Below are 27893 nucleotides of genomic sequence, written 5' to 3'. Positions count from 1 at the left end.
GTCTTCTTCACCCTCTCTGAGGCAAAGAATTTGCCACACCTTTGCTACTGCAAGAGTAATCCCTGGTGTATTTATTTTGCAGAAGCCTCCATGTCCTTTATATTATATTTATTATCATAAATAGTCCACATGTATGAAGAAGTTTGTGTCTTAAACTACCACAGTCACACTGACTTTATTTTTTTATGGTTTTCCATATGCCAGGCATGGTTCCGTGTATTTTACACGAAAAGAGCCCGTTTCAGCCTCACAACCACTCTATAGGGGAGGTACTTTTTTTTTTTTTTTAAAGATTATTTATTTATTTATTTGACAGAGAGAGATGACAAGCAGGCAGAGAGGCAGGCAGAGAGAGAGGAGGAAGCAGGCTCCCTGCTGAGCAGAGAGCCCCATGGATGCGGGGCTCGATCCCAGCACTCTGGGATCACAACCTGAGCCGAAGGCAACTGCTCAACCCACCGAGCCATCCAGGCGCCCCTAGGGGAGGTACTTTTATCCTCATTTTCAGAAAAGGAAACAGGCACAGACAGGTGATATAACTTGCCATAGGCACACAGCCAGGGACAGGGAGTGCGGGGCCCTGTGTTGTTCACCACTCCCCCCTGACCACGCACTTCACATCATGAGCTTTGCTGGAGCTGCCTGCCCAGGAAGGGGTTTTCTGCTGCTCAGACTTTTGCTTTTCTCTGAGGGGTTCTGGGTGCATGTCCATAGCAGAAAGTGTACTCCTCGAGAGAGGCAATAATAATTGCCTTTTTAATAATAAATAAATAAATAAATAATAATGAAATAATAATAAAATAATAAATAAATAAATAATAATAAGACTGCCCTTTAAAAAAAAAGATTTTATTTATTTATTTGACAGAGAGATCACAAGTAGGCGGAGAGGCAGGCAGAGAGAGAAGGGGAAGCAGGCTCCCTGCTTGAGCAGGGAGCCTGGTGTGGGGCTCAATCCCAGGACCCTGGGATCATGATCTGAGCTGAAGGCAGAGGCTTTAACCCCCTGGGCCACCCAGGCGCCCCCTCTTTTTTTTTCTTTAAAGATTTTGTTCATTTATTAGAGAGAGCATTAGTAGGGAGAGGGGCAGAAGGAAAGGGAGAAGGAGGCTCCCCGCCGAGCAGGGAGCCCAGTGTGATGTTGGTCTCGATCCCAGGAGCCTGGGATCATGACCCAAGCCAAAGGCAAACGAATAACCAACTGAGCCACCCAGGCTGTTCCACTCAGGCGCCACCCAGGTGCCCCCAGAAACTACCACCTTTGAGGGTTTGCCATGTGCTATAAGCCAGGGTGAGATGTTTTCTGCCTGTTTAGTCCTCAGGACCTCACCATGGGCTACGAGCATTGTCCTTATTGGACAAAAGAGGAAACAGCCCGAGAGGTTCCAGTAACTCCCTCAGAGTCATAAGGCCCGGAGCCAGGTTTTAGCCTCCAGGAGCCTGACTCCAGAGCCTTTCCCCACCCCAGGGCTGCCTTGCCTCTACCTGTCCTCTCAATGGGATTTGAAGGTAATTGAGCCACCGAATGGAGACTGGGAGTCAGGCAGGAAGTGAGGGGCGAGAGGGTGGGGTCGGAGTGGGGGGAAAGCCAGGGAGCAGAACCTCCCTCATCACTTTCTTTACCCCCTCAGTTCCCAGGTGGGGACATTTCAATGGCAGAGGAGGAGGAGGAGTGGGAGAAGGAAGAAGAGGAGGGAGAAAGCATTGTAATGCTTCCTTCTTGGGGCTTTTCATCTGGCCTGTGGCATTCCATTCCCACCCCTCCTCAAACTTGCCATTTCCTTGAGCAGCGTTTTCTAATTGAGTGCACCTGGTTAGAAACTCCTCCCATATTGGCCCAGTCATTCATTGCTTTGTTGTTTTGTTTTTTGTGTTTTGTTTTGTTGTTGTTGTTGTTACAAAAACCGAGGGGAGCCCCTATTCCTTTGAGGGAGAGCTGATTGGTGAAGCCCCTGTAGGCAGATCAGCCAACATCCAGGAGCTGCTCTGCCTGACCCCGGGCAGCATTGAGCTCACCTGCCTCCTTTGAGGACTGCCGGCTGGTTGTTGACTGGCTCTTTGGCCCTGGAGGTTCAGATGACTCAGCCCTGGGCACTGCAGTCCCAGCCTGGGGTGAGGCAGAGTCCCTCTGCTCACCAGGAGTTCCCTTTCCCAGGGCACAAGTTCCCACCCTACCTTCCAGGATGGGGCGGTCTCTTGTGTGCCTTTTCCTCAATAAATCAACAACTAATAAATCAACACCCATTCATGGAACAAGCAGAAGAGGCAGAAGAATGAATTAGTTTAAGAGCAGGAATTTTGCGGCCAGATTGCCCGGGTTGAATCCTGCTACTACCTCCGACTTCCTGTGTGACCTTGGGCAAATTAGTTAGTTACTCTGAGTCTTCATTTCCTTTTGTGTAGAATAGGGTGAAATAATAGTATACTTCTCATACAGTTGATGTGAAAATGAGACGATTCAATACCTATCAGGTACACACGGTGCCTGGGACAGAGGGAGCCCCCCATAAAGGATTGATATTCTTGCTGGTGGTCCCAACACAGTGCTGGGTCTTGCAGAGGAGACCCAAGCATATAGGACACAGTCCCTTCCTTGAGAAGAGGCAGTCCAGCATTGAAAAGGGTGCAGTTTGGGAAGAGCTAAGTAGACCTTCTGTATGTTATTTAACTCTGCAGTACCTCAGTTTTCCCATCCAAAAACCATTCTTAAAGGGTGAGACCACGCATCATAAACACCCTGGCCCCGTGCCTGGCATATAGTTGGATCTCAATACATATGGATTCTCCTCCCCTTTCTAGGAACTACACTCTGAATAGGGAAAGAGAGCAGGGCCAGAGCCAGCCAGCCAGAGGTAGAGGATGGATAGTTCTATCTGCAGGAGTCTGGAGGTCAAAGGATTGGTTCCTGTAGTTGGATTATCCTAGGGAGGCTTCGTGGAGGAGGAGATTGGATCTGAGTCCAAGGATGAATAAAGAAATGGGGCAGGGGCACCTGGGTGTGGCTCATTCAGTTAAGCATCTGACTTTGGCTCAGGTCATGGTCTCAGGGTTCTGGGATCGAGCCCTACATCGGGCACCCTGCTCAGCAAGGAGTCTGTCTGTCAAATAAATAAATATTTAAATCAAATCTTAAAAAAGTTAAGAAGGAAACAGAGCAGAGAGATTAATAGGCTAACCAGTGGAGGAAGAGGGAATGAAGAGATGGGGAGGGCAGTGAGAGGTCTTGCCATGTTTTCAGAGGTCTGTAGAGAAGAAGATTCTGTTTCCTCTGCCTCATATCATTGTCTAACTGGAGTTTTCCCTGCTGCCTTACATACCTCTTGTTTTTTGTTTTTTGTTTTAAATATTTATTTATTTATTTGACAGAGAGAGATCACAAGTAGGCAGAGAGGCAGGCAGAGAGAGAGAGGAGGAAGCAGGCTCCCTGCTGAGCAGAGAGCCTGATGCGAGACTCGATCCCAGGACCCTGAGATCATGACCTGAGCCGAAGGCAGTGGCTTAACCCACTGAGCCACCCAGGCGCCCTTACATACCTCTTGTTGAAGGCCACTTTTCTTGGAAGTGACCATGGTTATTTCAGATTGGATGAGCTTTTGGTGTTTTTCTTAAGTACTATTGTACTTAATATTGGGGTAAAGACAAGGTGAATTTCTTTCTTTTGCTTCTTCTTTTGTTTTTAAGATTTTATTTACTTGACAGAGAGAGCACAAGCAGGAGGAGTGGCAGGCGGAGGGAGAGGGAGAAGCAGGCTCCCCACAGATCAGGGGGAGCCCAGTGTGGGATTCAGATCCCAAGACCCTGGGATCATGACCTGAGCCCAAAGCAGTCACTTAACCTACTGAGCCACCCAGGGGCCCTCAGGTGAATTTCCATAGACAAAAGTTGCAAGAATTGTGAGGGTCATTTCATCCCAGTGAAAGTGTTTGGTCATGAATGACAAAAATAAGGCAGAGTCTGAAGTGCAAGAACCAGGCCAAGGAGTGCTTGTAGCAGAGAAGTAAGTGACAAAGAAAGAACAGATTGTTAAATCAGTGCCATGGGAACTCTGGGTGATAATCTGGGAAAAGTAAGGTTAGAGCCCCACTTAATATGATACAATGAATAAAGGTAGGTAACAATGTATACATTGAAAAAAACCAACACCCAAGTTTATGTACTCCTGAAAATGCAGATTTTGGGGCCTCATGACAGACTTGAAGAATGAAAAGCCCTGAAGTAGGGGTCAGAAAATTGCATTTTCAACAAGTTTCCTAGATGATAAAAAACATTCATCTATAAATATTTCCCACATTTTCTTGTAGCGCTTTTATAAATTTTAAGGTGGACAAGGCATGATTCAAAGGCAGAAGTCATTGCAGAAAATATCAGTAGATAAGGCTATGTAAAATAAAAAACTTTAATTTGTCAATAAGAAGAAATCTCCCATTGGGGTGCCTGGGTGGCTCAGTGGGTTAAGGCCTCTGTCTTCAGCTCAGGTCATGATCCCGGGGTCCTGAGATGGTCCCGCATCGGGCTCTCTGCTCAGCGACGAGCCTGCTTCGCCCCTCTTTGTCCCTGCCTGCCTCTCTGCCTACTTGTGATCTCTGTCTGTCAAATAAATAAATAAAATCTTAAAAAAAAAATAAATTACAAAATATATGACAAAGAAAAATATGAAAAGGGGCTAATATCCTTCAAATGTAACAAGTGCTTATAAATCAATAAGAAAAAAATCAATATAAAAGAATGGGCAAAGGAGGGACACCTGGGTGGCTCAGTTGGTTGAGCAGCTGCCTTCTGCTCAGGTCGTGATCTCGGCATCCTGGGATTGAGTCCTGCATAGAGCTCCTTGCTTGGCAGGAATCCTGCTTCTCCCTTTGCCTCTGCCTGCCACTCTGTCTGCCTGTGCTTGCTCTCTCTCTGACAAATAAATAAATAAAATCTTAAAAAAAAAAAAAAAAGAATGGGCAAAGGACATAAATAGGTAATTCATTTACATAAGACATGTAAATGTCTAATAGCTTGTCAAAGTATTATTACTAATATTCCACTTTTCATCTGTAGTTTTCTCTCTATAAAATGTGGCATGTATATATGTATGTGTATGTGTATATATATATATATATATATATATATAAAGATTATTCAGCCATGAAAAAAGAAAAAAAATTTGCCATTTATGACAACATTGACAGACCCTGAGGACATTATATTAAGTGAAATAAGTCAGACAAGGAAAGACAAGTACTATATGATGTCACTTGTGCGTGGAATCTGAGGAAACTAAACTCAGGTACAGAAAACAGATTGTTGCTTGTCAGAGGCAGGGGGTGGGGAAGTGTGGCAGGTAGGGGAAATGGTGAAGGTGGTCAAAAGATTTTATTTATTTATTTGAGGGAGAGAGATCACAGGTAGGCAGAGAGGCAGGCAGAGAGAGAGGAGGAAGCAGGCTCCCCGCTGAGCAGAGAGCCTGAGGTGGGGCTCAATTCCAGGACCCTGAGATCATGACCTGAGCTGACGGCAGAGTCTTCTCTGAGCGACCCAGGCACCCCAAAAGGTACAAATTTTTAATTATAATGTAGAAAAGTTCTGGAAATACAATGCACAACATGGTGATTATAGTTACTGTATTGTATATTTGAAGTTCGCTAAGAGAGTAGATCTTAAAAGTTCTCATCAGAAGAGGAGAAACTAGTTGAAGTGATAGTTGTTAACTGATTGGGGTAGTCGTTTTGCAACATATACATACATCAAGTCATGTTGTCTAACTTAAACTACTACAATTTAGGTATATGTCATTATAGCTCAAGAAGTCTGGAAAATTAAAAAAAAAGTCTGGAAAATGTTTAAGATATGAAATAATGATGATTTATTTTCTCATCAAAGATAACGGTTTTCTGATCTCAGCACTCCTACTCAATAATTCTGGAAGTAAAGAAACACCTTGCTTCAGGACAGATCTAGTTTTTGGTTCTGTGTTTCAAAAGCTACATTTTTTTTAAGATTTTATTAATTTATTTGACAGAGGGAGAGAGAGAGCGCGCGTGCACAAGCACAGGTAGGGGAAGCAGCAGGCAGAGGGAGAATGAGAAGCAGGCTCCCCGCTGAGCAAAGAGCCCCAAGGGGACCCTGGGATTATGATCTGAGCTGAAGGCAGATGCTTAATGGACTGAGCCCCCCAGAAGCCCCCCAAAGCTACATTTTTTAGTCCTCCTGTACCCTAAAAGCCTCTTACATTTCCACATCTTTGCCTCCCCAGAACTTCATACCCAATCTTTATAATTTTAAATTTAGTGTTCTTTTTTCATAAAGAGTGCATTGCAATGATTAGCTAAAGAAATGCATGTTTGTATTTTTTTTTTAAGATTTTATTTATTTATTTATTTATTTGACAGACAAAGATCACAAGTAGGCAGAGAGGCAGGCAGGGAGAGAGAGGAAGGGAAGCAGGCTCCCTGCCAAGCAGAGAGCCTGATGCGGGACTCCATCCCAGGACCCCGGGATCATGACCTAAGCTGAAAGCAGAGGTTTAACCCACTGAGCCACCCAGGCGCCCCACGTTTATATTTTTGAAGACAAGGGAAGGAAAGGACTCACAGGATCAGGCAAAGTGCATGGCACACATACATGTTGATACAGGTGCTCTTGAATTAAAAATACATATGATTACTGTTACAGTATTTGCTATTTTCATCTCTCCAATTGGTAGTGTTTTTTTTTTTCTTTCCAGTTTTGTTTGTTCATTAGATTAGTTCAGCTTTTTTTTTTTTTTTTAAAGATTGTATTTATATATTTGACAGAGAACACAAACAGAGGGAGCAGCAGGTGGAGGGAGAGGGAGAAGCAGGCTCCCCAAGGAGCCGAGAGCCCAGAGTGATCCCAGGACCCTGGGGATCATGACCTGAGCCAAAGGCAGACACTTAACCAACTGAGCCACCCAGGCGCTCCTCTGTTCAGATTCTTATCAGGGAAATTTGGTAATAAGAACTGTATCAAAAGCCTTAGAATGTTTCATAACCCTACATTGAGAAATTCCACTTTTAGAAATTAATTCACTTTAGAAATAATCATGAATGTGCACAATGATATGACAAAAATATTTTACAGTATTGTTTCTCATAGTGAAGAAGTAGAAACAACTTAAATTTCCAGCAGTACAGCTTTTGGAAAATATATTTTGATACATTCACCAAAGGCATACTACATAGCCATTAAAATGTGGACTATTTAATGATATGGGAAACGTATTAACAGTATTATTTTTTTAGTGAAAAAGCTTATGAAACAACTTGCAATCTTATTCCTAAAAATGTTTATTCGTTTAAAAATAAAATGTATATTTGTAGAACAATTTTAGAAAGATAAACATTGACACTTTAAAGGGTTTTCTCTGGATGGTGAAATTGTAGGTGGTTATTTCCCTTTTTTTGTGGCTTATACATATTGTCTTAAGTTTTCTATACTGTAAATGAGTATTCCTATGATATGAAAATGACACTAAAAGAACAGAGACGCAAGGCTGGTTCAGTCAGAAGGGCATGCGGCTCTAGATCTTCGGGTCATGAGTTTGAGCCCCATGTTGGGAACAGAGATTACTTAAAAAAACAAAACAAAACAACAACAACAAAACTTAAAAAAAAATTCATTGAGAAAATGCTCAGCGTAAAACTTGCCTTTTTCCTAACTCATTTCTCTAACAACTCAGTGGCTCCTTCCTGGGGAGGATCCCATGGGAGGCAGGGATCTCCTCAGGCCTTCTCCCATTTGGAGCCTTCCAGGAAGCCTATGGTCTGGCCCTTTGTCACATAGAATCCGGCTTTGGGGAAACTGCGAAGTAACCCAGACTGTGGGAAGTAGAAGAAATGGAGCTGGGAGATTTTACAGAGCTAGAGCCAGGAGTTCTCTTCACAGAGGATCTACTTTCTCCGCCCATGTTTTCCTCAAACAGCAACTAAGGCTTGTCCAAGGCCACCCAGCCGACTGAATGACAAGGTGAGGCCTTGAATCCATGGCCTTTCCGCCCTGTTCTATCACTGTAATATGCAGATTTAGACCCATCCTTCTCATACTTAGGTGTGCCAAGGGAGCCCAAGAGATCTTGTTGAAATGCAGATTTGGACCCAGCAGGTCCGAGGTGGGCCATTTCTCAGCAGCTCTCGGGCCATGCCAATTTTGCCCGGCTGGGGATTGCAGTTCTCGTGGCCGTGGTGCAGAGCATGGATTCTGGAGCCAGACTTCAGCTTCCCAGTCCTAGCTGGGCCACAGACTCTATGATTGTGACCCTCACTGTACTGCTGTTTCGTCATCTGCGAAATGAGTCTCATACCTGACTCGTAGAGCGCGAGTGAGTATTTAGTAAGTGTAGCGACACGTTAAGTGCTTAGACCGGTGTGCATGAAGAAGTGGCTAGTTTATTATCATTCTCAGAGCCTTTGGTGGGGGGCGGTTGGTGAAGCAGGGTTTGACGAATGAATGAATAACCTTTAGAAAAAAGTTCTTTCCTGGGCGGCTCGAGTTGGAGAAGCCAAAGGGGAGGGCTGGTCGGTGAGGAAGAGGCCCACCTCCAAGGAGCTTCTTTCCACCGGGTGGTCAGAAGGGCCGGGAGCGCCCGGAAGCCGGCCTGCCCGCGCCCGGCCGACCAATGCGGCCGCCCGGGGGGAGGGGGCGGCCAGCCAGCCCTTTCCGTCCTGGGCTCCGGCGGCCCCGCCCCTTGTGCGTTGCGGCGCTCGAGCATTCCACGGTTGCTACATCGTCGCGAGGGGCGGGGCGCCTGTCAGGGAAGCGGCGCGCGCGCCGGCGCGGGCGGGCTGGGGCTCGGCCGCGCAGTGCCAGCGCCAGCACCAGACCCGCGCCCCGCGCTCTCCCGACCGCCGCCTGCGTTCTGGCTCCCGAGTCCGAGCTCCCGCCCGCCCGTGCGCCGCCCGAATATGGAGCTGCTGTGCTGCGAGGGCACCCGGCACGCGCCCCGGGCCGGGCCGGACCCGCGACTGCTCGGGGACCAGCGTGTCCTGCAGAGCTTGCTCCGCCTGGAGGAGCGCTACGTGCCCCGCGCCTCCTACTTCCAGTGTGTGCAGAGGGAGATCAAGCCGCACATGCGGAAGATGCTGGCGTACTGGATGCTGGAGGTATGGCCCGGAAGGGTCTCCCCTCCCCCGCCGCCCGGCTCCGGACATCCTCGGGCCGACTTGTTGGGACATCCTGGTCCCAACAACGATCGGCAAGATGCTTTGGTGGCCCAGATCCCCGGGGCCTGGCTTTTCACTCGGGTACCCTAGCGGGCCGACTGCCTCCGTGGTGTCCCTTTCCCTTCCCCAGCCCTAACTCTGACGGCCGGTCGTTTGGCACCCTCACTAACCCTCTCTTCGGGCCGGGAAAGCGGGACCAGGGCAACCCTCTCCCCTTCGGCTTCTCTCGGCGTCTCCTGCTTCCCTCCCCCGCCCGGATTTCTCGGGAGAGCGCGCCTGGAAAACCCTGGGCTTGGCCGCCCCCGCCCCAGAGCCGGTTCCTGTGTCTGTCGCGGGGTTCTGGCGGGGCAGACGGTGGGGGTGGCGCGCGCTGTTCCGGCAGTCAGGGAAATGAAAAGTGCGGGAGGCAGCGGCTGGAGTCTCCTCCCTTCCCTTTGGGTGTGTGCAGTGGGTGGTGGTAATGGGGGGTAAGGTCCCAGTGATCTTGGCTACCATGGGTGACTCTTCCGTTTCCCCAACCCCCTTCTCGCCATGGGGGAGGGCAGTCTGAGTTTGGAATCTTTCTTAAGGAAGGGAGCCTCTGGCGTAACCCCCCAGCCCCCAGGGGATGGGGCGAGGAGGCAGGCAACTCAGAGGAAGTGGGGGGCGTCACCTCGGGGAAGGCGCATCCTCCTCGGTATGTTAGTCCTTGTCACCGAAGGTACACTTATCCCCCCCCCCCATTTTTTTGCTTCCCATTCCACTTCCCTTCGACGCCACCCGCCCCCATCCTTCAGTCCCGCAGCTTTCCCCAGGCCCCCGCCCCCAGAAGTGACTGTGCGCCCTCCCCTAGGTCTGTGAGGAGCAGCGCTGTGAGGAGGAAGTCTTCCCCCTGGCCATGAACTACCTGGATCGCTACCTGTCCTGCGTCCCCACCCGAAAGGCGCAGTTGCAGCTCCTGGGTGCGGTCTGCATGCTGCTGGCCTCCAAGCTGCGCGAGACTACGCCCCTGACCATCGAAAAACTGTGCATCTACACCGACCACTCCGTCTCTCCCCGCCAGCTGCGGGTGCGTGCCTACAAATCCCCACCCCCGACACAGTACCGCCTCACTTAGCAGGAAAAGAAAACCCCGGAGACCTCAGAGGCTTTCTGCCTCTGGGTAGGGCAGCGGGCAGCTTATCTTGGGGGTCAAAAGATGGGGCACCGCGGTGGGACCGTCAGTGTAGCCCCAGCCCAGGCTCGAGCTGCCGGCACCAGTCGGATCCCCTTCTCCTGACCTCCAGGGGGTGCCATTCCTTCCTGGTCTTTCCCCCAGATAGCAACAAGTCAAACTGCATGTCTCCACTCACTAGTACTTTGCCTCTGGGTTTACACAGCAACCGTGAGTTATTTATTGGCAGCAAAAGGTCATGCCTGCACCCCCCCCACCACCACCACTGGAGTGGGGGGAGTGGAATGTGCTTTATGTGAGGGAAGGGGCTGCCTTGATTGTCTTTGTCCCACTGTGGACTTTGTGATTGAAAAGCTTCCCAGAGCTGATTATGGTCAGGCCCTGATTGCTTTCAGGAAGGGCTGAGGAGTTGTCATCCCACCTTGCTTCCTTCCTTTTATATCCCAGAAGAGCCAGCTCTTTCCTTGTCCTCATTCTGAGGAGCTTAAGCTGCTGCTTCCGACCCAGTGGAGTCACCTCTCCCTTTCCCCCTCAGCCAGAGGCCGGAGCTGAGCTGCAGCTGCTTCCCATGTGATAATGCTGCCCCCTCCCCGGGCCCACCCTCTCCGCCCTGAAGTCTTTCATAACCCTGTGGGGAGCTGCTGTCACTCCTGTGGTTTGGGAAGTGGCTCCCTCGGCCTCTTGCTGGGAACTTGGGCTGGGCTCTTCCCCAGGCAGGGCAGGAGAGTCAAGGCTCTCCTTCCCCCATTGAGCCAGGAGAGGAGGATGGGTGAGCTGGCACCTTCCTCCACCTTGCTCTACGGCCAGCCAAGTCTTCTCCTGACCCTGAGAGGAGTCTCTGGGCCCCATCTCCCAGGGAGGAGGGCAGCCTGGAGGCTGCTGTGATTGGCTGGCCGGGAGGCCAGGGTACTGGGGCCCCGACTGCTGCTTGTCGAGGAACGGGATTCCTCTTCCTGCCAAGTCGCTCTTGGAGATGGGAGTAGGAGGCCGGAGTTGGGAATCTGGGAGGCCTCACAGCTCTTTTGTGATGAATCTGGTAGTTTTTGGCAAGTCTGGAGGTGGAGCCGGTTTCCAGGGCTGGCGAGCCAGATGTTTTTGGAGGGGTTTGGGCAGGAGGGTAGAAGAGGACTTCCTTTTTGTGAAAAGATTGGCAAGGGGTGTGTTCCTTTATGTGAGGGGAGTTTTCCAGAATAGGCCACAAGGACTCTTCTCTACTGCTGCCTGAGCTGGGGGAGGAGTGGACAGATGCCTTCCTAGAAGGTCAGAGTTGGAAGCGACTGCAGAAAGAACTCCAGTCAGTCCAAATCCTTGCACAGCAGAGAGGCTCAGTTGAGGCCCAGAGAAGGAGGGGGAAGACTGCACTGAAGCAGATGAGGAAGGTCAGAGTCTTCTGGCTAGCCCAGGGGGCCTCAGAGCTTCCAGATGTGGAAGCTGCCAACCACTGCCACTAATTGCTCCCAGGGCTGTTTTGTCCACCAAGTGAGGGCGGAGATTTTCAGGAATTGCCCCGATCCAGGGTGGGGTGGCTGGCTTCTCTCACATGGGATTCCCTGCCTCCCCACAGGGAGGGCCTCACCCCTTCTAGATGGTTCCTTAGAGGCTAGGTGCTTTCTATCATTTCTGAGTTAGAAGTTGGAGCACTGGGACTAGCATGAGTAGAATGCTGGCTTCTCAGCCCAACTTTGGCTCTGGGCCAGGCTTTTTCTACAGGGCCCTGTGAGAGGCTTGGGGCTGATTTGGGAGGATGACACTAAGGTGGGGGCCAGCTGTGACAGGGGACCTGGAAGAGATTGGGTGGGGTTGCCATTTCTGCCTCAGTAAGGAGCCAAACCCATGAGTTCCTTCCTGAGATAAAACAATGAAGAAATCTTCATGTGTGCAACTCAGAAATGGGGCCAGGACTAGGAACCCCAGATGAGTGGATTCGGGTGGGGCTCCCAGCCTCTCCGCCAGGATCTAGCAGTGGTATGTAGGTGAGGGCAGGCAAGGATAGGGGTTTTGGTCCCTCAGGGATCATCTGGACCTATCCTGTTGGGTTTGGCCTCCCCTTGGCTTCTGAGGCTTAAATGGCACTAGCCACTGTGGTTCCAGGGAAAAGGGGGTGCAGTGGGGTGCTACGTCTCAGACCCACCCCTAGTGTCCCACCAGCGGGATGTGGGTTGGGTTGGGCAACCTCCCCTTTGAGGAACCTCAGGGTTGGTTCAGTGGCTCTGTCACAGGAGGCGTGGCCTCATGTTCATTCTGGTGTCTTAAAAAGGTGTGGACTTGGCTGTGATGCAGAACTGGAGGAGAGGCTAGTGGTGGTCTTCCCTTTCATAAATCCTTGGGATTTCGGAGAGTCTGTTTCATTCCAGAGGAGGTTCAAAGTTATGATGCTGCTGGTGGTATTCGCTGGTGCTTCGCTTCTTTCAGCCCTGGCTGGGGGAAGTGTCCAGAACCCTGCATGAGGTCAGGAGAGGACCTGTATTATTGGCCCCCCTGAAAGATAACCAAACAGGATCGAAAGAAACAATTTATATCGACCATGTAGTTCTGGTACTTGGTAAGTGAGCAGCAGGTGCCCAAAGCCAACTCCCCCAGGACTTGCCATTCTGTAGCACCAGTGTGTAAACTCAGAAGCAGAACTGGGGTCTTGACCTTCAAGGTTTCCTTCCCTGGCAGACTTCTGCTTTACTCCCTCTCCTTCCCTCCTCAGCCACTGACTCCACCCTCTTTCCAACCTCCAGGACTGGGAGGTGCTGGTCCTGGGGAAACTGAAGTGGGACCTGGCTGCTGTGATTGCCCATGATTTCCTGGCCCTGATTCTGCACCGGCTTTCTCTCCCCCACGACCGACAAGCCTTGGTCAAAAAACATGCCCAGACCTTTTTGGCCCTCTGTGCTACAGGTAAGAGTCCTGTACACATTCTTTTTTTGCCAAATGAGGAAAATCCGAAGACTGGGAAGGGTGGCATGTAACTGGGTTGTGGTGTATACTCCTCTCAAAATTTGTGATTATCCTATCCTTTCTGAGGTGGGGGCCCCAGAGAAGGCAGCAGAACATAATCAGAGCGGTATGGGATTTGAGAGACACCCCCCCCCCCACCATGTAGGTGGCTTAGAAGTGACTTGCTCAAGGTCTCAGTGATGAAGCTGGGAGCAGAACGAAGGTCTTCTTGGCCCTCGTGTTTTTTTCCACACCAGGAAGAGAAGTCATTCACTCCCCAGTCCCTGGTCAGGCTCACTAACCAACCACCCTGGACCAGATGGTAGTGTGGGAGTTTGCTGTCCAGCCTGGCGCTCTCAAGAGAGGCCCATTCCAGCTCCATTCACGCTGCCTGGCGCTTTTCTGAGCCACAGGAAGTCATCACCAAGCCTTTGCCTCATGCTTCCCTCTCCCTCTTTCCAAGATTACACATTCGCCATGTACCCGCCATCCATGATTGCCACGGGCAGCATTGGGGCTGCAGTGCAAGGCCTGGGTGCGTGTTCCACGTCTGGGGATGAGCTTACGGAGCTGCTGGCAGGGATCACAGGCACCGAGGTGGTGAGTAGGGGGCCAAGGCCTGCAGCCAGGGGGCAGTTCCTGATGCAGCACTATTCTCTGGGCCTCCAGCAGAGGGAGGTGTGCATCCCTAACCCAGTCCCCCTCCTGGTTTCAGGTGCCCCACCCTTGGGGCTTCTGTGGCCTTTTATCTCCTGCCTCGGTCTGGGGAAGAGCAGGCACCCTTGGGTGGGTTGAAGGGCACTGTCCCTGGGTGCCCTTTTCCTGCCAAATAGTGTGCAGGAGTGGGGGTGGAGGATCTGCTGTCACACGCAGGGCTGCTCTCACACCCCCTTGCCACATCCTCTTGCCAGTTTCTTAGAACTGAAGGCTGATTCCTGGGGCTGGGCTGTGGCCTAACCTCCCCAGACTTCCCTGTGTGCTGGAAGGTGTCCTTCCCCCACACCTGCCGCCAAATGCTGTGGGCTGTGGGAAGTGGACCCTTAGTCCCCAAAGAGACAACCTTCTGCCATCGTACCCAGCAGTCACAGCTCACTGTTGCCCTGTTTGCAGGACTGCCTACGGGCCTGTCAGGAACAGATCGAAGCTGCGCTCAGGGAGAGCCTCCGAGAAGCCGCCGAGACCTCGCCCAGTCCAGCACCCAAAGCCCCCAGGGGCTCCAGTAGCCAGGGGCCCAGCCAGACCAGCACTCCGACAGATGTCACAGCTATCCACCTGTAGCCCTGGAGAGGCCCCCTCCAGTGGCCATGGGCAGCAGAAGAGGGGACACTGCCACCCCCCCTCCCTGCCTGCAGGAACGAACCGCGCTACATCCGAAGCACGAGGGGGCTACTTCCTATTCGCCCCTTGCAAAGCCTAAGGGGTCAGCCCCTACCTATCTCTGCAGTGTGCACTAAGAGTCCTGGCCAGCCATGTGTGTCGGTGGCTGGCTGGTCTCCTCCTTTTCTCTGCATCTGACCAGCTCTGCCCCTTCCCTGATCCTAGCTGGTGGTGGGCCAGGCTGGTTGGAATGAAATTGAAGTAGGTAAAATACACGTACCAACATTTCTTTTTGAGGCACCCCTATCTCTGGGCCTCTCACGTTCTCAGATGCCCACATGCCCCCAGTGCCTTGTAAAGGTGTTGCACCTTCCAGAGTTCTTTCTGGAGAAGTCTCAGATATTCTGGTAGACGTGTGTGAGGGGAAACAGTCTGGACAGCTCCTCTTGACACACTTTGGAGGCCCCTGCATGATCCATGCCCACAGCTGCTCCCACAGGGCTGGCCCAGGCCTCTGTCAGAGGGGCGGGACCAACCAAGCCCTCCTTGGTTTCCGCTTTGCTTTCTGCTCAGCTTCTCCTGTGTGATTGAGGGGGGTCAATGCTGAAGGAAGAGGTGGTTTTAATTTATTGTTTTGAGGATGGCTGTAAGAGGGTGTGGTGGGGCCCATCTACCCCACAGGTAGCAGTAACCCTGGTGGTTGCTGCAGCCCTCCCTTCTGCTACTGGAGGATCTTTGTGGCCGAGGAGCTGCTACAGCCTGGGGTGGGGCCATGCCCTCCTCTCCCTCTGGCCCTCTGCCCCATCCTCTGGGGGTGAGGGATGGAGCAGGAATAAACTGGAGGTGACAGCCCCCCTCTGGAGAGGGAGGCAAGCCCTGTTGACACAGGTCTTTCTTAAGGCCACAAGGTCCAGGCTGGTGGCCCAGGACCATCACGCTACCTTAATAAAGATTCTGGAATAGACCTGGCTTTGGCTTCTTGGGTTGGATGGTGGCATGGGCAAAAGCTGTTTTTAGAGGGCAGGATGTAAAAAGCAGGGCAGAAGTCAAGGGTCATGACGCAGGGGTCATCACAAAGCCAATTTGTGAAGGGCCAGAGTATTTTAGGCTCTGGGCCATTTGGTTTTTGCCCCAGATACAGTCAGTTCTGCATTACAATGGGATGTATGCATTCCTAAAACTCATGGCACCATGCAGAATTGCTCAATAAAAACCACAGGGCCCAGGGAAAACAGGCTTGAGGCACAATATTCAGTAACTCAGTGACACATTTTTAGGAAGGAAATGAAGTAGATGGCATAGTTTTTGCTTTAAATGGTTAAGAAACCTATATACTGTAATACAGCCCTTTCTCTTGAAAAAAACCTGAAGTGTGTGTGTGTGTGTGGTTCCCCAAATGAGGTAAAGGGAGGCAGGTCTGGTGTCAGGGGCCTGGGCAGTTGGTAGTGTTTCTCAAAGATGCAAATGCAGATAAATACAAAATTCATGATCAGTTTCTCTTCAAATACATGAACTAGGTTGGAAGAAAGTCACCAAAAGCAAACAAGAAGGGTTCTAGGGGCGCCTGGATGGCTCAGTGGGTTAAAGCCTCTGCCTTCAGCTCAGGTCATGATCCCGGGGTCCTGGAATTAGAGCCCTGCATTGGGCTCTCTGCTCAGTGGGGAGCCAGCTTCCTCCCCTCTCTCTGCCTGCCTCTCTGCCTGCTTGTGACCTCTGTCAAATAAAATCTTAAAAAAAAAGTTCTAGAAGGACTGTACAGCTGGCCCTTGAATATGGGATGGAACCAGGCAGGTCCACTTACATATGCAGATTTTTCTAAATAGATGTATTCACTTAACACTATTGATAAATAGTATGGGACTGTGAATGTGTTCTCTCATGATTTCCTTCACATCTCCTTTTCTCCGGCTTATTTTATTGTAGGAATGCTGTAGGTATGATACATAACCTACAAAACGTGTGAATTGACTGGTTATTGGTAAGGCTTCCAGTCATAGGAGGCTATTGGTGCTCATGTCTGGGGAGTCAAAAGTTTTATACGCAGATTTCTGGCTATATGAGGGGGTTGGCGCCCCAACCCCATGTACTCTTTGAGGTCCAACCCTACTCAGCTCTGCTGCTGTAGCATCAAAGCACCCATAAAAAACAAATGGATAGGCACAGCTGTGTCCCAACACAACTTTACTTAGGGACACTGAAATCGGAATTTCATATAATTTTCACCTATCACAAAATACTCAAGTTTTTTTTCCCACTTAAAAGATGTAAAAATCACGATTAGCTCATGGGCTGCAGGAAAATCTACTTACAACTCTACTCTGCCAACATCTGGTCTGAAGCTTTAAGTAGCCAATAAAGTTAGGGAACCTGGCTGGCGGTGACTCCAAACTGACGCATTCCAGGGCCTGACCTTATTCTCCGTGGCTGCAGTTTTCTCTCGAGACTTTCTCCTGCAGCAGTCCACCTGCAGCTGAGACAGGACCATCTTTTGAAACACCCTCCTTCCTGGTTGCTGGCATTCCCCCAAAGTAGCTTCTGACTTTGTGAAGGCTCTAACTGGAGACACAGACTCACAGAATGAGGCGGCAGGGAAGGGTATCAACTGTTAAGAATCTGCTCTGAACACAAAAAGGGAAGAGTTTCCCGCCAGCTGAAGAGGGAAAACAAAGATTTCTACTGATCACATCAAAACACAGAAGTTCAATAAATACCTGCCTTTGGTTTTTATCTATATGGCCCAGTGATGAGCCACAACAGCCCACGTAAAGAACCTATTCCAAGCCCTGGCCAGGGAGTGGGAATGCTGGCATGGGGCACCTCCAGTCAGGCCTCAGAACTGAGTAGGGACGAAGACCTAGAATGGAAGAAGGAGCCAGCCTGACCCTCCAGTCCTCCCTGTCAGCCACTGGGAGTCACAGCTGCCTGTGACCACTCACTGTCCTGACCTGTCCCGAGTTCAGCTGTTAAAAGCTGTGTGTCACCAACAGGGAATCCTGGTATCCCCTCATGTCTCCTCAGACCAGGGCAAGTCACTTTCCTCACTCCATGGTGACAGGCATGTCTTCCACATCTCGGGGGACCGCGCTCTGAAGCTCACGCCGAATCTCAGGGGACAGCTGTGGATGGGGCTGTAGACGGAGCAGTTCCAAGAGGGCCTCCTTCTGATCCGTGGCTAGGTCTGCCTTGTAGCGCTGGACAAAAGTCAGGAGGCACTGGTGCCAGAGCACAGGCAGTTCGCGCTTATCCATCCGGAAGCCCAGGAAGTGGAAGACCAGGGCGTCCAGCACGCGGTAGGGCAGCGCATACTTCTTATCCAGCAACAGTCGCAGGAAGATGCTGTTAGCACCGCTGTATTCCATCTCGGCGATTTTCAGCATGGCTGCACTGGTGGGGAAGGATTAGTGGTGGGGGGGATGCTGGAGGAAGGGCCGCCTTCTATCGTCCCTCCGACCCTTTTCCTCCTCTGTAGGCCCCTGCACTGTGCTATTCCCGAAGGGGGCCATCTCAGGTTGCCTTCTCACCTACCCAACCTGACACTCCCTCGGCCCCAGTTACCAGCTCAACACAGATTTCACCCCAGATCCCTACTTCTTGCTCAACCGCTGGTCTCAGTCTCATTATCTGGCTAGAATAGATTCAAGCATGTGAAGATCTCCACCCTTAACACACTTTCTTCCCATGTTTCCTATTCATTCATTCAACTCTTTACTAAGCACCTGCCATGTGCCAGGCACTGGGCTCCTGTTTTGGGGGAGCTTACATTCTAGTGGAGCAGCAACACACTTAGGTGCTTCAACAAGCCACAGACCCAGGGCTGTTCCAGCTCCTTCTCCACTGTGTGTGTCCCCCTACCCCCCCATCCTGGGATTCTCCTATCTGGGTCTCTCCTAACTGTCCTCCACTCCCACCGACACTACCTGGAGTGCAACACAGGGATGGAGCATTTGGTGATGATGCTACCCACAATGATGGCTTCCCGGAGGGTACAGGTGCCGGACTCGCACAGTGGGATCAGGATCCCTGGGGAGAGTCAGACGGGGGTCACCTTGAGTTCAGGTTGAGTTCAGGTGCTACAGCAGCTCCCCACCTACCCGAAATATAGTCAGCTCCCAAGTCAGGCTTGTTGCTTTCACCTGCAGGAGCTCCAGCCCCTCCCTCTTAGCAGCCTCCCGGGTTCCCACCTTTAAACCAGGCTCCGGGCTTAAACAGGGCCTTCTTGAGAGCCATATAGAGGTGGAAATTCAGTCGTTTGTATTCAGCGATGTCGTCTCGTACCCGGGGGAGCAGGACAAGGTTGTAGAAGCGCTGAGCCATGCGTTCCTTCAGGTTAGAGGCGAAAATCCTAGGTTTTTTTGGGGGGTGGAGGGTGGGAAAGAGGGATATGGGGGAAGATCCCAGGTCACTGGACAGTGTGGCACTGGCACTTTGAGTATCATCATGGCTGGTGCACACATGAGATGTGAGGTGTGTGTGGGAGTCAGCTGTGTGCACTCAACACCCAAGTCAGACAAGAAAGGGCACAGGACAGGCTACCAGGTGCCCCCAAGCAGAGTGAGTGCTGTCTTCAGGAAAGCCTGCGCTCTCCACTGTTCCCTTTCCTTCTCCAACATGGGTTCTCTCTTTGCTTGTTACGAGGGAACTGAGCCTGCCTGGGGAGCCAGACTTCAGAAGCCCCTCTGACACACCAAGGGTTGTCTCTCAGTAGTTATGAGCCCTGTTTCTGGAAACTCATCAGAGCAGAGTCTCAACGTGGTCCTGGCCCTGAGGCCGGAAACAGGAAAGCTGGGGAAACAGTGAGCTAAAGAAGTACAGGCTAGAGCTCTGGGGCAGGACTAAAACAACAACAATGGCAGACAACAATGGTAGGACTAAAACAACAACAATGGCAGACAAAGCCTGTCCCCCTCACCCTTAGCATCTACCTAGCCCCCTTTACTCCACCTTGTAGCCTGGTACATGGCAGCTGCAGTCCAGGCCTCGGGCTCCGTCACGTAGAGTATCTGCTCCCAGTTGGAGAGCGCAGGGATGATCTTGAAGGCCTTGGGCAGCTTCCCACTCCGGTATGTGGATAACACCTGGGGGTGGGGGTGGGGGTGCAGAATGAGCACTGCCAATGACACAGAAGCCACGTGCCCCATGCCAGGCCTCTCTGTGTGGTTTTCACGGCTTGTTCACTTAGTCCTCACAACAATCCTGTAAGGATGTGCTCCCAGCACCTCATTTCGCAGGTGGGGAAACCAAGACCAGGGTTAAGGAACCTTCCCCAAGGCCACCACGTGCCTGAGTGGCACAGCAGGAATCAGGACCCACACACACAGGCTCTTAAGTCTGCTCCTGGCCACTGTGCCTCATTTGTGTGGGAAGAAAGCCGGAGGTGGGAGCCCACAGCCCCTGGCAGGGTATTCCATTACGGCTCTCCTCTCAGCTCTTACCTCCCGGACTCCCCTGTAGACCTCCAGAACCCGGGGGTCCAGCTGATGCAAGGGAAAGCCTGACACCTCTGACATAACCGTCTCAACTTCCGTCTGCTTCTCAGTCAGCTTCTCCATGATGATGTCAGCCAGGGTACGTCTATGAGTAAGGGAGGTGCGGGAGGGAAGGAGAGAGGGCTGGGGTCAGTCCAGGAAACTCTACACAGCCCGCGTTGGGATGTGAGGCCCCAGTCTCCCTGGGCCATACCACCTACCACAGAATCCCTGCAGGGTGCGGAGGACCTGAAAGTCATTCATTCTGGGACAAAGCTGACAGTGTAGGAAGGTGAAGAACCTGCATTCTCCCTGTATGACCCTGGGCACATTCCTTGGCTTCTCTACGCCTCAGTTTTCCTCATCTGTGAGACAGGGATATTAACAGTACCTAACTCCTAAAGTCAGCATGAGGATTACGGGAGTTAATGTTCATACCTTAATATTAGGACATAGCAAGCATGCAGGAAACATCGTTTATTTCAAATGCATCTATCCTGTGCTGGTGACATGCGGAGAAGTCCCCTGTTACAAAGTCCTGGTATGACCTCTCCAGCGTGCCAGACATATCGCAGTTACCTTCCAAAATTTCAAGGAGTAAGGGGCCATTAAGGAGGGACTATGACACAAACTTCCCCATAACTTCATTTATTAAAATTTATGGAGGGGCCCCTGGGTGGCTCCATGGGTTAAAGCCTCTGCCTTTGGCTCGGGTCATGATCCTGGGGTCCTGGGATTAAGATCCCATATCAGGCTCCCTGCTCAGCAGGAGTCTGCTTCTCCCTCTCCCTAGGCCTGACGCTCTGCCTACTTGTGCTCTCCATCTCTCTGTCAAATAAATAAATATAATCTTTAAAAAAATTAAAATTTATGGAAAGGTTTCTAAGATTAATGGTATTTTTCTCAGGTTCCTTATGTAGAGCGTATCACACATCACCTTATTGTGACAATTTGGAATTACTGTCACGTTGGGCTTCAGGATAATAACGGTGTCTTCAGAGGCTCTACATTTAAAATACCTCCTGGGGCGCCTGGGTGGCTCAGTGGGTTAAGCCGCTGCCTTCGGCTCAGGTCATGATCTCAGGGTCCTGGGATCGAGTCCCGCATCGGGCTTTCTGCTCAGCAGGGAGCCTGCTTCCCTCTCTCTCTCTCTCTGCCTGCTTCTCCATCTACTTGTGATTTCTCTCTGTCAAATAAATAAATAAAATCTTTAAAAAAAAAAAAAAAAAAAAAAAAAAAAAAAAAATAAAATACCTCCTGTTTTCTCAACACCAGGCAGTGAGGCAGGGCTTGGCAGATGTTACCTCATACAGGCTGTGCAACATCTCAAAGAGGTGTCAATACTGCCCTTATTCAGACACAAGAACAGATACCCACAGAGGTCAATAATTCCTCCAAGGTCTTAAAGACTTGCTGGATCTTCAACCCTGGTCTTTCACATTCTAAAATTCAGGTACTCGACGGTATGCTATCATGTAACCCCAACTGCACCGGCCTCTGACTGCTGAGTTCATGTGGGTCTGGGCTTGGCTTTCAGAAGCTGCCAGCTGTCATTTCTCAAGACTATCAGCAGCCCCTGTTTTCGGTAGCTGTGACCAGTAAAGTCACCCAGCCAGTTCTGCCAGCATGCTGTGTTACAAAGGAGTTCAGAGGTGCTGAGCGAGAACCCAACGGGCTCTCTGGCAGGACAAACATACCAGACCAGGACACACTGTGACATCTACTTCAGCTGCTGGGAATCAGTGTGGGCAATGGGCTCATTTTCTCATTCTGTGCTCTCAAGTGATCACAGAACTCCTTCAGCTTCCTTTTTTTCTTTTTTTATTTTTTAAAGATTTTATTTATTTATTTGACAGAGAGAAATCACAAGTAGATGGAGAGGCAGGCAGAGAGAGAGAGAGGGAAGCAGGCTCTCTGCTGAGCAGAGAGCCCGATGCGGGACTCGATCCCAGGACTCTGAGATCATGACCTGAGCCGAAGGCAGCGGTTTAACCCACTGAGCCACCCAGGTGCCCCCCTTTTTTTCTTTTAAAAAAAGATTTTATTTATTTATTTGACAGAGTGAGAGAGAAATCACAAGGCAGCCGAGAGAGAGAGAGATGGGGAAGCAGGCTCCCTGCTTAGCAGAGAGCCCAATGCGGGGGCTCGATCCCAGGACCATGAGATCATGGCCTAAGCCAAAGGCAGAGGCTTAACCTACCGAGCCATCCAGGTGCCCTTTAGTTTCCCTTTCTTTTTTTTTTAAGTATCCCTTTCTTATTCTCAATATTACTAGCAAAGAGATATGCCCTAAATTAGCTCTAAAAAGCATAAGAACTAAGAACAGCATCATATAAGTATCACAGGGTCAGAATGAACTAGTTGAGGGCCTTTATCCGAGACTCCGCCTCCCCTGGGTCAGAATCTATGGGCTTGAGAGTTTGACCATAGGAACTTTAGTGCCCGCGTGCTTTGGAGCTGCCATTTAGGATACATGGCAAGAAAAGTGTGCTTCCAACCGGGGTGAGTCTGCCCACCAGGGCACATCTAACAGTCTGGACACATTGTTTGGTTATCGTGATTAGGGAAAAGATCACTACTGGCACCCAGCAAGCAGAAGTCAGGCATGCTGCTAAACATCCCCCAGTGCACAGGATAGCCTCCATAAAAAATAATTATCTAGCCCAAAATGCCAGTAGAGCCGAGGCTGAGAAACCTGGGCTGAACTGATGCTGAGAGCGTGAAAGAGACCTGGCCAAGGAAATTAGCACTCAGCAAACCGAGCAGACCAAAACCAAATCCAATGGGATGGACTGCCCTGGAGGCATGAGAGAAGGCCCTATAGCTGTCTCCCCGGGCAGTTCTATAAGTGGACAGCTGGGCCTGGGTCATTCCCACTGAGGAGGGCCGGTTCCCCAAAACTAGCTATGCTCAGGCCCTTCCCAAAGGCAGGGAACCGAAACTGCCAGGGCATCTGCTTCCCTGTAGGAAAGCTGCCACCGGAACCTGACCTCCCACAGCCCCAGACCATGCCAGCTCTACCTGGCAGGAGGGTTCTTATTCATGAACATCTCAATGGCACGTTCATCCTCAGGGTCCACGACCACCTCTGCATGATGGCCTGACCCTGTCATTGTGGCAGCCTTCTCCAGGGTGGGCCACTCCTCGTCCTCATCATCTGATCCATCCTGTGGGACTCCTGGACCTAGAAGAGGAGAAAAATGGATGAGCAAAGGCAAGTTGTGGGTGGGAGATGTAGAGGTCATTTCAATGTTACCCATGATGCACAGTACAAGCCTCAAATGGGCTTGTAACATACATGGACAATTGTAGTGAAAGCAGTGATGCCCCACTATCTTCCAGTTCCGGGGTGTGGGGGGGGTTCCTGTTCCCGATCTCGCTTGAGAAACAAAATGTACAAATAGGAGCCAAGGAGATAGCGATGCCAATGCATAATCATTAACACGCAGGAGCTCTTCTAAACACTGTACCTAATTTTCATAACACCAAGAAGTAAATACTACTATTCTACCCAGCTTCAGAGGGGGACTCTGAAGCATGGGAAAGTCACGTAACTTGCCTAGGCAGGTAGTCTGCATTTAGACTGCGCATTCTTCCCCTCTGTTCTATACACGTTGTAGGGCTTCAATATATGCCAAAACGAGTAGTACAGGCAGTGTATACCACAGGCATGTAAAAGGTGATGGAAGCAAGGGATGATCAGACTCTGGACAGGCAGTACAGGAACTGGAGGGGTGTGCTCCAGGTGTGGGTAACAACACTGGCAGAAACGGTTGGTTACCAGAGTATCTAACAGGCTGTAGCACGAAATAAGGCTAGAGCAGTAAAGTAAAGCTCCACTGCAGAGGGTCTTGAGGCCAGGCAACGGACTTCAGATTTCAATGGAACAAACCCCTTCCCCCTACCTTTAGAACTTATTGATTTGAGAAAGAGTGTCTGCGCATGCACGTGAGCATGAACAAGGGCAGGGGTGGAGGCAGAAGGCAAGGAAGCAGCAGACTCCCAGCTGAATGCAGAGCCAGATGCCGCAGAGGGCTCAATTCCAGGACACTGAGATTATGACCTAAGCCAAAGTCAGATGCTTAACTGACTGAGCCACCCAGGCACCCTGGCACAACCCATTTTTATAATGATTATTGGAAGGCTACAGCTAGCTGGGCATCTGGAAAGGTGTGTAATAATCCAAGCAGAAAGATAAAATGTTACACTCAATAGCTCATTAAGAACAGAGGCAGTGAGGACATCTGGGTAGCTCAGTCAGGCACCTGCCTTCGGCTTGGGTCATGATTGCAGAGTTCCTGGGATGGAGCCCCATGCATGGCTCTCTGCTCAGCAAGAAGTCTGCTTCTCTCTCTCCCTCTGCCTGCCACTCCCCCTGCTTGTGCGCACGCTCTATCAAATAAATAAAATCTTAAAAAAAAAAAGAATGGAGGCAATGTGTGATAAAAGCTAAATGGGGGAGGGGGATGCACCAGATGTTTTGTCTCCACATGCTAACAAACCCCAAATCTGTGCCAGTAGGTAGATTTCCCTTTACTCCAGAGACTCACTCCAGCTCCCTCCTGTAGAGCAGCTCTTGGATAAGCCACAGGCAATTCAAACTTCACCTGTCATCAACCGAATTCACTCTCTTTCCCTTCTAGGTCTCTGCATTCACTGTATTCATGTCTTAAATGGCACTACTGTTCACCAAATGCTGAGGCAGAACCTGGTAGGCCTGCCTCATCCCCTGCCCTCACCCCAATACACAATCAGTGAGCAAGGCCTATTCAATTCTACCTCCCAAACTATCTCTCAAATCCTTCACAGTTCTGCCTGAACCTAGATTAGCATCATCTCATCTGCATTAGTTCAACAATCCCCTAACTGGTCTCCATATTTTCCAACAGCCCCCTACTGTCTTTGGGACAACTTTAAATCCTGAACATAGCCTCGGAGTTTTCTGTAGATTTGGTTCCTACCTACCCTACTACCATTAACCCATTCACTCAACAACAGTGAGTGCCTACTATATGTGAGGCACCATTCTGAGCGCTGAAATTAGTGTAAAACACCCGACAGAGCCGAGTGTTTTAATAAGGGAAAGAGACAATAATAAGTATTAAAAGAAGACAAGTGCTATGAAAAAGACATAGAGCAGGGGCGCCTGGGTGGCTCAGTGGGTTAAAGCCTCTGCCTTCAGTGCGGGTCATGGCCCCAGGGTGCTGGGATCAAGCCCCCGCATCCGGCTTTCTGCTCAGCGGGGAGCCTGCTTTCTCCTCTCTCTCTGCCTACTTGTAATCTCTGTCTGTCAGATAAATGAATGAAATCTTAAAAAAAAAAAAAAAAAAAAAAGACATAGAGCAGAGTAGAGAAGTTGTAAGTGTGGAAACAGAAATGGGAGCTCGCTCTTTCTTTTTTTAAAAAAGATTTTATTTATTTATTTGAGAGAGACACAGTGAGAGAGGGAACACAAGCACGAGGAGTGGGAGAGGGAGAAGCAGGCTTCCTGCCAGGCAGGGAGTCCAACGTGGAGCTAGATCCCAGCACCCTGGGATCATGACCTGAGAAGAAGGCAGGCACTTAATGACTGAGCCACCCAATCTATCTATCTTTCTTTTTCTTCTTCTTTTTAATATTTTATTCATTTGGGAGTGAGAGAAAGGGACAAGCAGACTCCCTACTGAGCACGGATCCCAACATCAGACTAGATCCCAGGACCCTGAGATCACGACTTGAGCAGAAATCAGATGTTTAACCGACTGAGCCACCCAGGTGCCCCCAGATATTTTTCGGAGTGGCCACGGTAGGCTTCTCTGAGAAGGTGAAGAATCAGGGGAATAAATCTACAGGGGTATGAATACAAAAGAAATAATGAGGGCAAAAGCCCCAGCTTATTATGTTTAAGGAAAAATAAAGCCTGTATGGATGAAGAGGGGAAGGGGAAAGTACTAGAAGAGGTCAATTTGGCAACAGGGGCAGATCACATAGATCTTTGAAGTCTTCCCGCTGCTGCGAACGGACTGTAAGGTGGATGGGAATACTAATTAGGAAGCTACTACAATAATCCAGGTGAAAGATTATGGTGGTTCAAACAGGACTGTGTTTCAAGGTGATGAGAAAAGGTCTGACTCTTAATCTATTTTGAAGACAGTCAACAGGATTTCCTAATAGATCAGATGTGGAGTAAGAAAGAGAGGAATCCAAGGTTTCTTCTGTCTTGACGAAATGGGAAGATATCATCCTATTAACTGAAATGAGGAGGACAGTGGGAGGAGCAGGCTTGGCAAGAACAGGATTTCTGTTTTGGACACACTAAATTTGAGATGTAAAAAAGGCAGCTGAAATAGAAGAATCTTATTTTCATGGAAGAGATCTGGGCAAGAATACAAAGTTGGGAGCAGTCACCAAGTAGATGGCACTTAAACCATGAAACTGATGACAGCACCGCAGAAGTGACATGAAGAGGTTCAAGAACTGAACCTTGTGGCCCAACAATGATAAGAGGCTGGACCCAAAAGAGGAGCCAGCAAAAGATACTGAAGCCAGAAGGCCAGTGTTCAACTGTTAAAAACAGTGCTCTCAGGACAATTAAAGATGAGATCTTTAAATTAAAGATGAGATCTGAGAAACGGATCAAGCAACTCGGAGGTCAACACAAATTAGTCTCTCTTCCTCTTGAGCACCTAAACAATATCACTCTTTCTGCTCAGAGCACTTCCCACTCATTTTTCTCAACACAAAAGTCATGCAATCTGGGAAGCCTGACCCCAAAAGTAATGCTATTGTTATAAGGAAAGCTATTCTTTCTTTACCCTGGAATGTATTGTTCTAAAAATCAATTTAATTATCTCTCTCTTGGGCTAGACTGTAAGATCTTGAAGTCAGGCACATGGCTCTCCTGTTTCCTTCTTTACCCAAACCATCTAAACTCCTAGCACAGTGCAAAGCGCGGACTAGACAACCCCCAAGAATGTACAGAACAAATGGATAAATGTTAGGAGTGCTCTGTGGCGCGAGCAACTACTTCCTGTTGGTCTAACTTCAGGGGTGCCTAGAAGCCGAGTATCTAAAACTACAAGTGATGTAGAGAGATCTGACCATTCTAAATCTGGTCCAGAGCGGGGTCTCCCAATTCATTACCTTCGCAAGGGTGTACTGCGGACCCCTTATTTACTTTATTTGATTTTCTTAATTTCAAACGATTCCCGTGCCAAATACCTTTTGGTCGTCTACTCCTCCCCTCCCCCAAAAGAACCTCCCTCTTCCTGGTACTCCCCCACCCCCACTCACCGAGCCGCGTGGTACGCTCGCGTGGCGCTGAGGGTTTGCCCCTAGTCCCATGCTCGGTCTCGAGTTCCTCCTGCTGCTGCCGTGCTTGCTGCAAAATCCGTCGGGTCAGCCGGGGCCCCACATACTCTTCCTCCTCGTCTCCGGTCCCACGACCGCGCCGCTTTTCCCGGGCTCCTGCTCGCACCGCGTCCCCACTCAGGATCTGCTCAGCCAGGGGCGCATGTTTTTCCTGACTCGCAGCTCCGCGAGCCGCCTTGAATTTGGGCATTTTCCTCCAAAACTTCGCCGGAAAACTTCACACGTGGGAACGGAGGGTGGGTGGGGGGGGAAAGGTCTCCAGCGCACTTGCGCAGTGAACTCTCACTTCCCAAGAGACTCCCACGGAGATTACAGCGCCTCCTAGTGTTCGGAGGCCAGGAGTGCCATCCGCGCCATCACACCCCCTAAAAGAGCTCGCGGATCCTGGAGCTGGATTCCCGAATAAACTCATTGCATTTAACGTTGGATTTTCCAAGTGGTGGCAGTCGAGCGATGATTTTTCTACTTTCACGGATCGAAGACCTATGTCCCCAGACGTGAACCAGCTGGAAGGCCGGG

General features: G+C 50.2%; 2 protein-coding genes across 5 annotated transcripts in view; one reads left to right on the top strand and one right to left on the bottom strand.

Moving 5' to 3' along the window:
• Positions 1-15523, top strand: part of CCND3 (cyclin D3) — a 94587-nt gene extending 79064 nt beyond the window's left edge. Inside the window, exons 1-6 of one of the 4 annotated variants that reach the window (XM_013062357.2) lie at positions 8981-9104; positions 9734-9840; positions 9997-10212; positions 13044-13203; positions 13706-13842; positions 14353-15523. In XM_013062357.2, coding sequence (XP_012917811.1) covers positions 9772-9840; positions 9997-10212; positions 13044-13203; positions 13706-13842; positions 14353-14520 — 750 coding nt within the window. In that variant the 5' untranslated portion in view covers positions 8981-9104; positions 9734-9771 and the 3' untranslated portion in view covers positions 14521-15523. Of the gene's footprint in view, positions 1-8743; positions 9105-9733; positions 9841-9996; positions 10213-13043; positions 13204-13705; positions 13843-14352 lie in introns of those variants that run through there. The other 3 variants (XM_004739917.3, XM_004739918.3, XM_004739920.3) reach the window with 3 other exon arrangements.
• Positions 15524-16030: 507 nt separating this feature from the next.
• On the bottom strand, positions 16031-27850 carry BYSL (bystin like). Its single transcript, XM_004739921.3, has 7 exons — positions 27297-27850; positions 23046-23208; positions 19992-20130; positions 19501-19634; positions 18741-18901; positions 18477-18579; positions 16031-17943 (listed from the first exon to the last, which is right to left on the bottom strand). Exons 1-7 carry the CDS (start codon positions 27562-27564, stop codon positions 17598-17600), a joined length of 1314 nt encoding a protein of 437 aa, XP_004739978.1. The 5' UTR covers positions 27565-27850; the 3' UTR covers positions 16031-17597.
• Positions 27851-27893: the final 43 nt, after the last annotated feature.

This window comes from Mustela putorius, unplaced genomic scaffold (assembly GCF_011764305.1).
Source record: "Mustela putorius furo isolate JIRA1106 unplaced genomic scaffold, ASM1176430v1.1 tig00003983_pilon_pilon_pilon, whole genome shotgun sequence".
In the NCBI taxonomy this organism is placed as follows: Eukaryota; Metazoa; Chordata; class Mammalia; order Carnivora; family Mustelidae; genus Mustela; species Mustela putorius.
This window is presented reverse-complemented; position numbering and strand designations above follow the sequence as displayed.

Coding starts and splice junctions, on each gene's coding strand:
- BYSL (XM_004739921.3), bottom strand. CDS start 27,564: ATGCCCAAATTCAAGGCGGCTCGCGGAGCTGCGAGTCAGGAAAAACAT. Junction 19,635..19,991: donor TCTACAGGGGAGTCCGGGAG/GTAAGAGCTGAG, acceptor CCCCACCCCCAG/GTGTTATCCACATACCGGAG. Junction 17,944..18,476: donor ATCCCTGTGTTGCACTCCAG/GTAGTGTCGGTG, acceptor CTTCCCCACCAG/TGCAGCCATGCTGAAAATCG.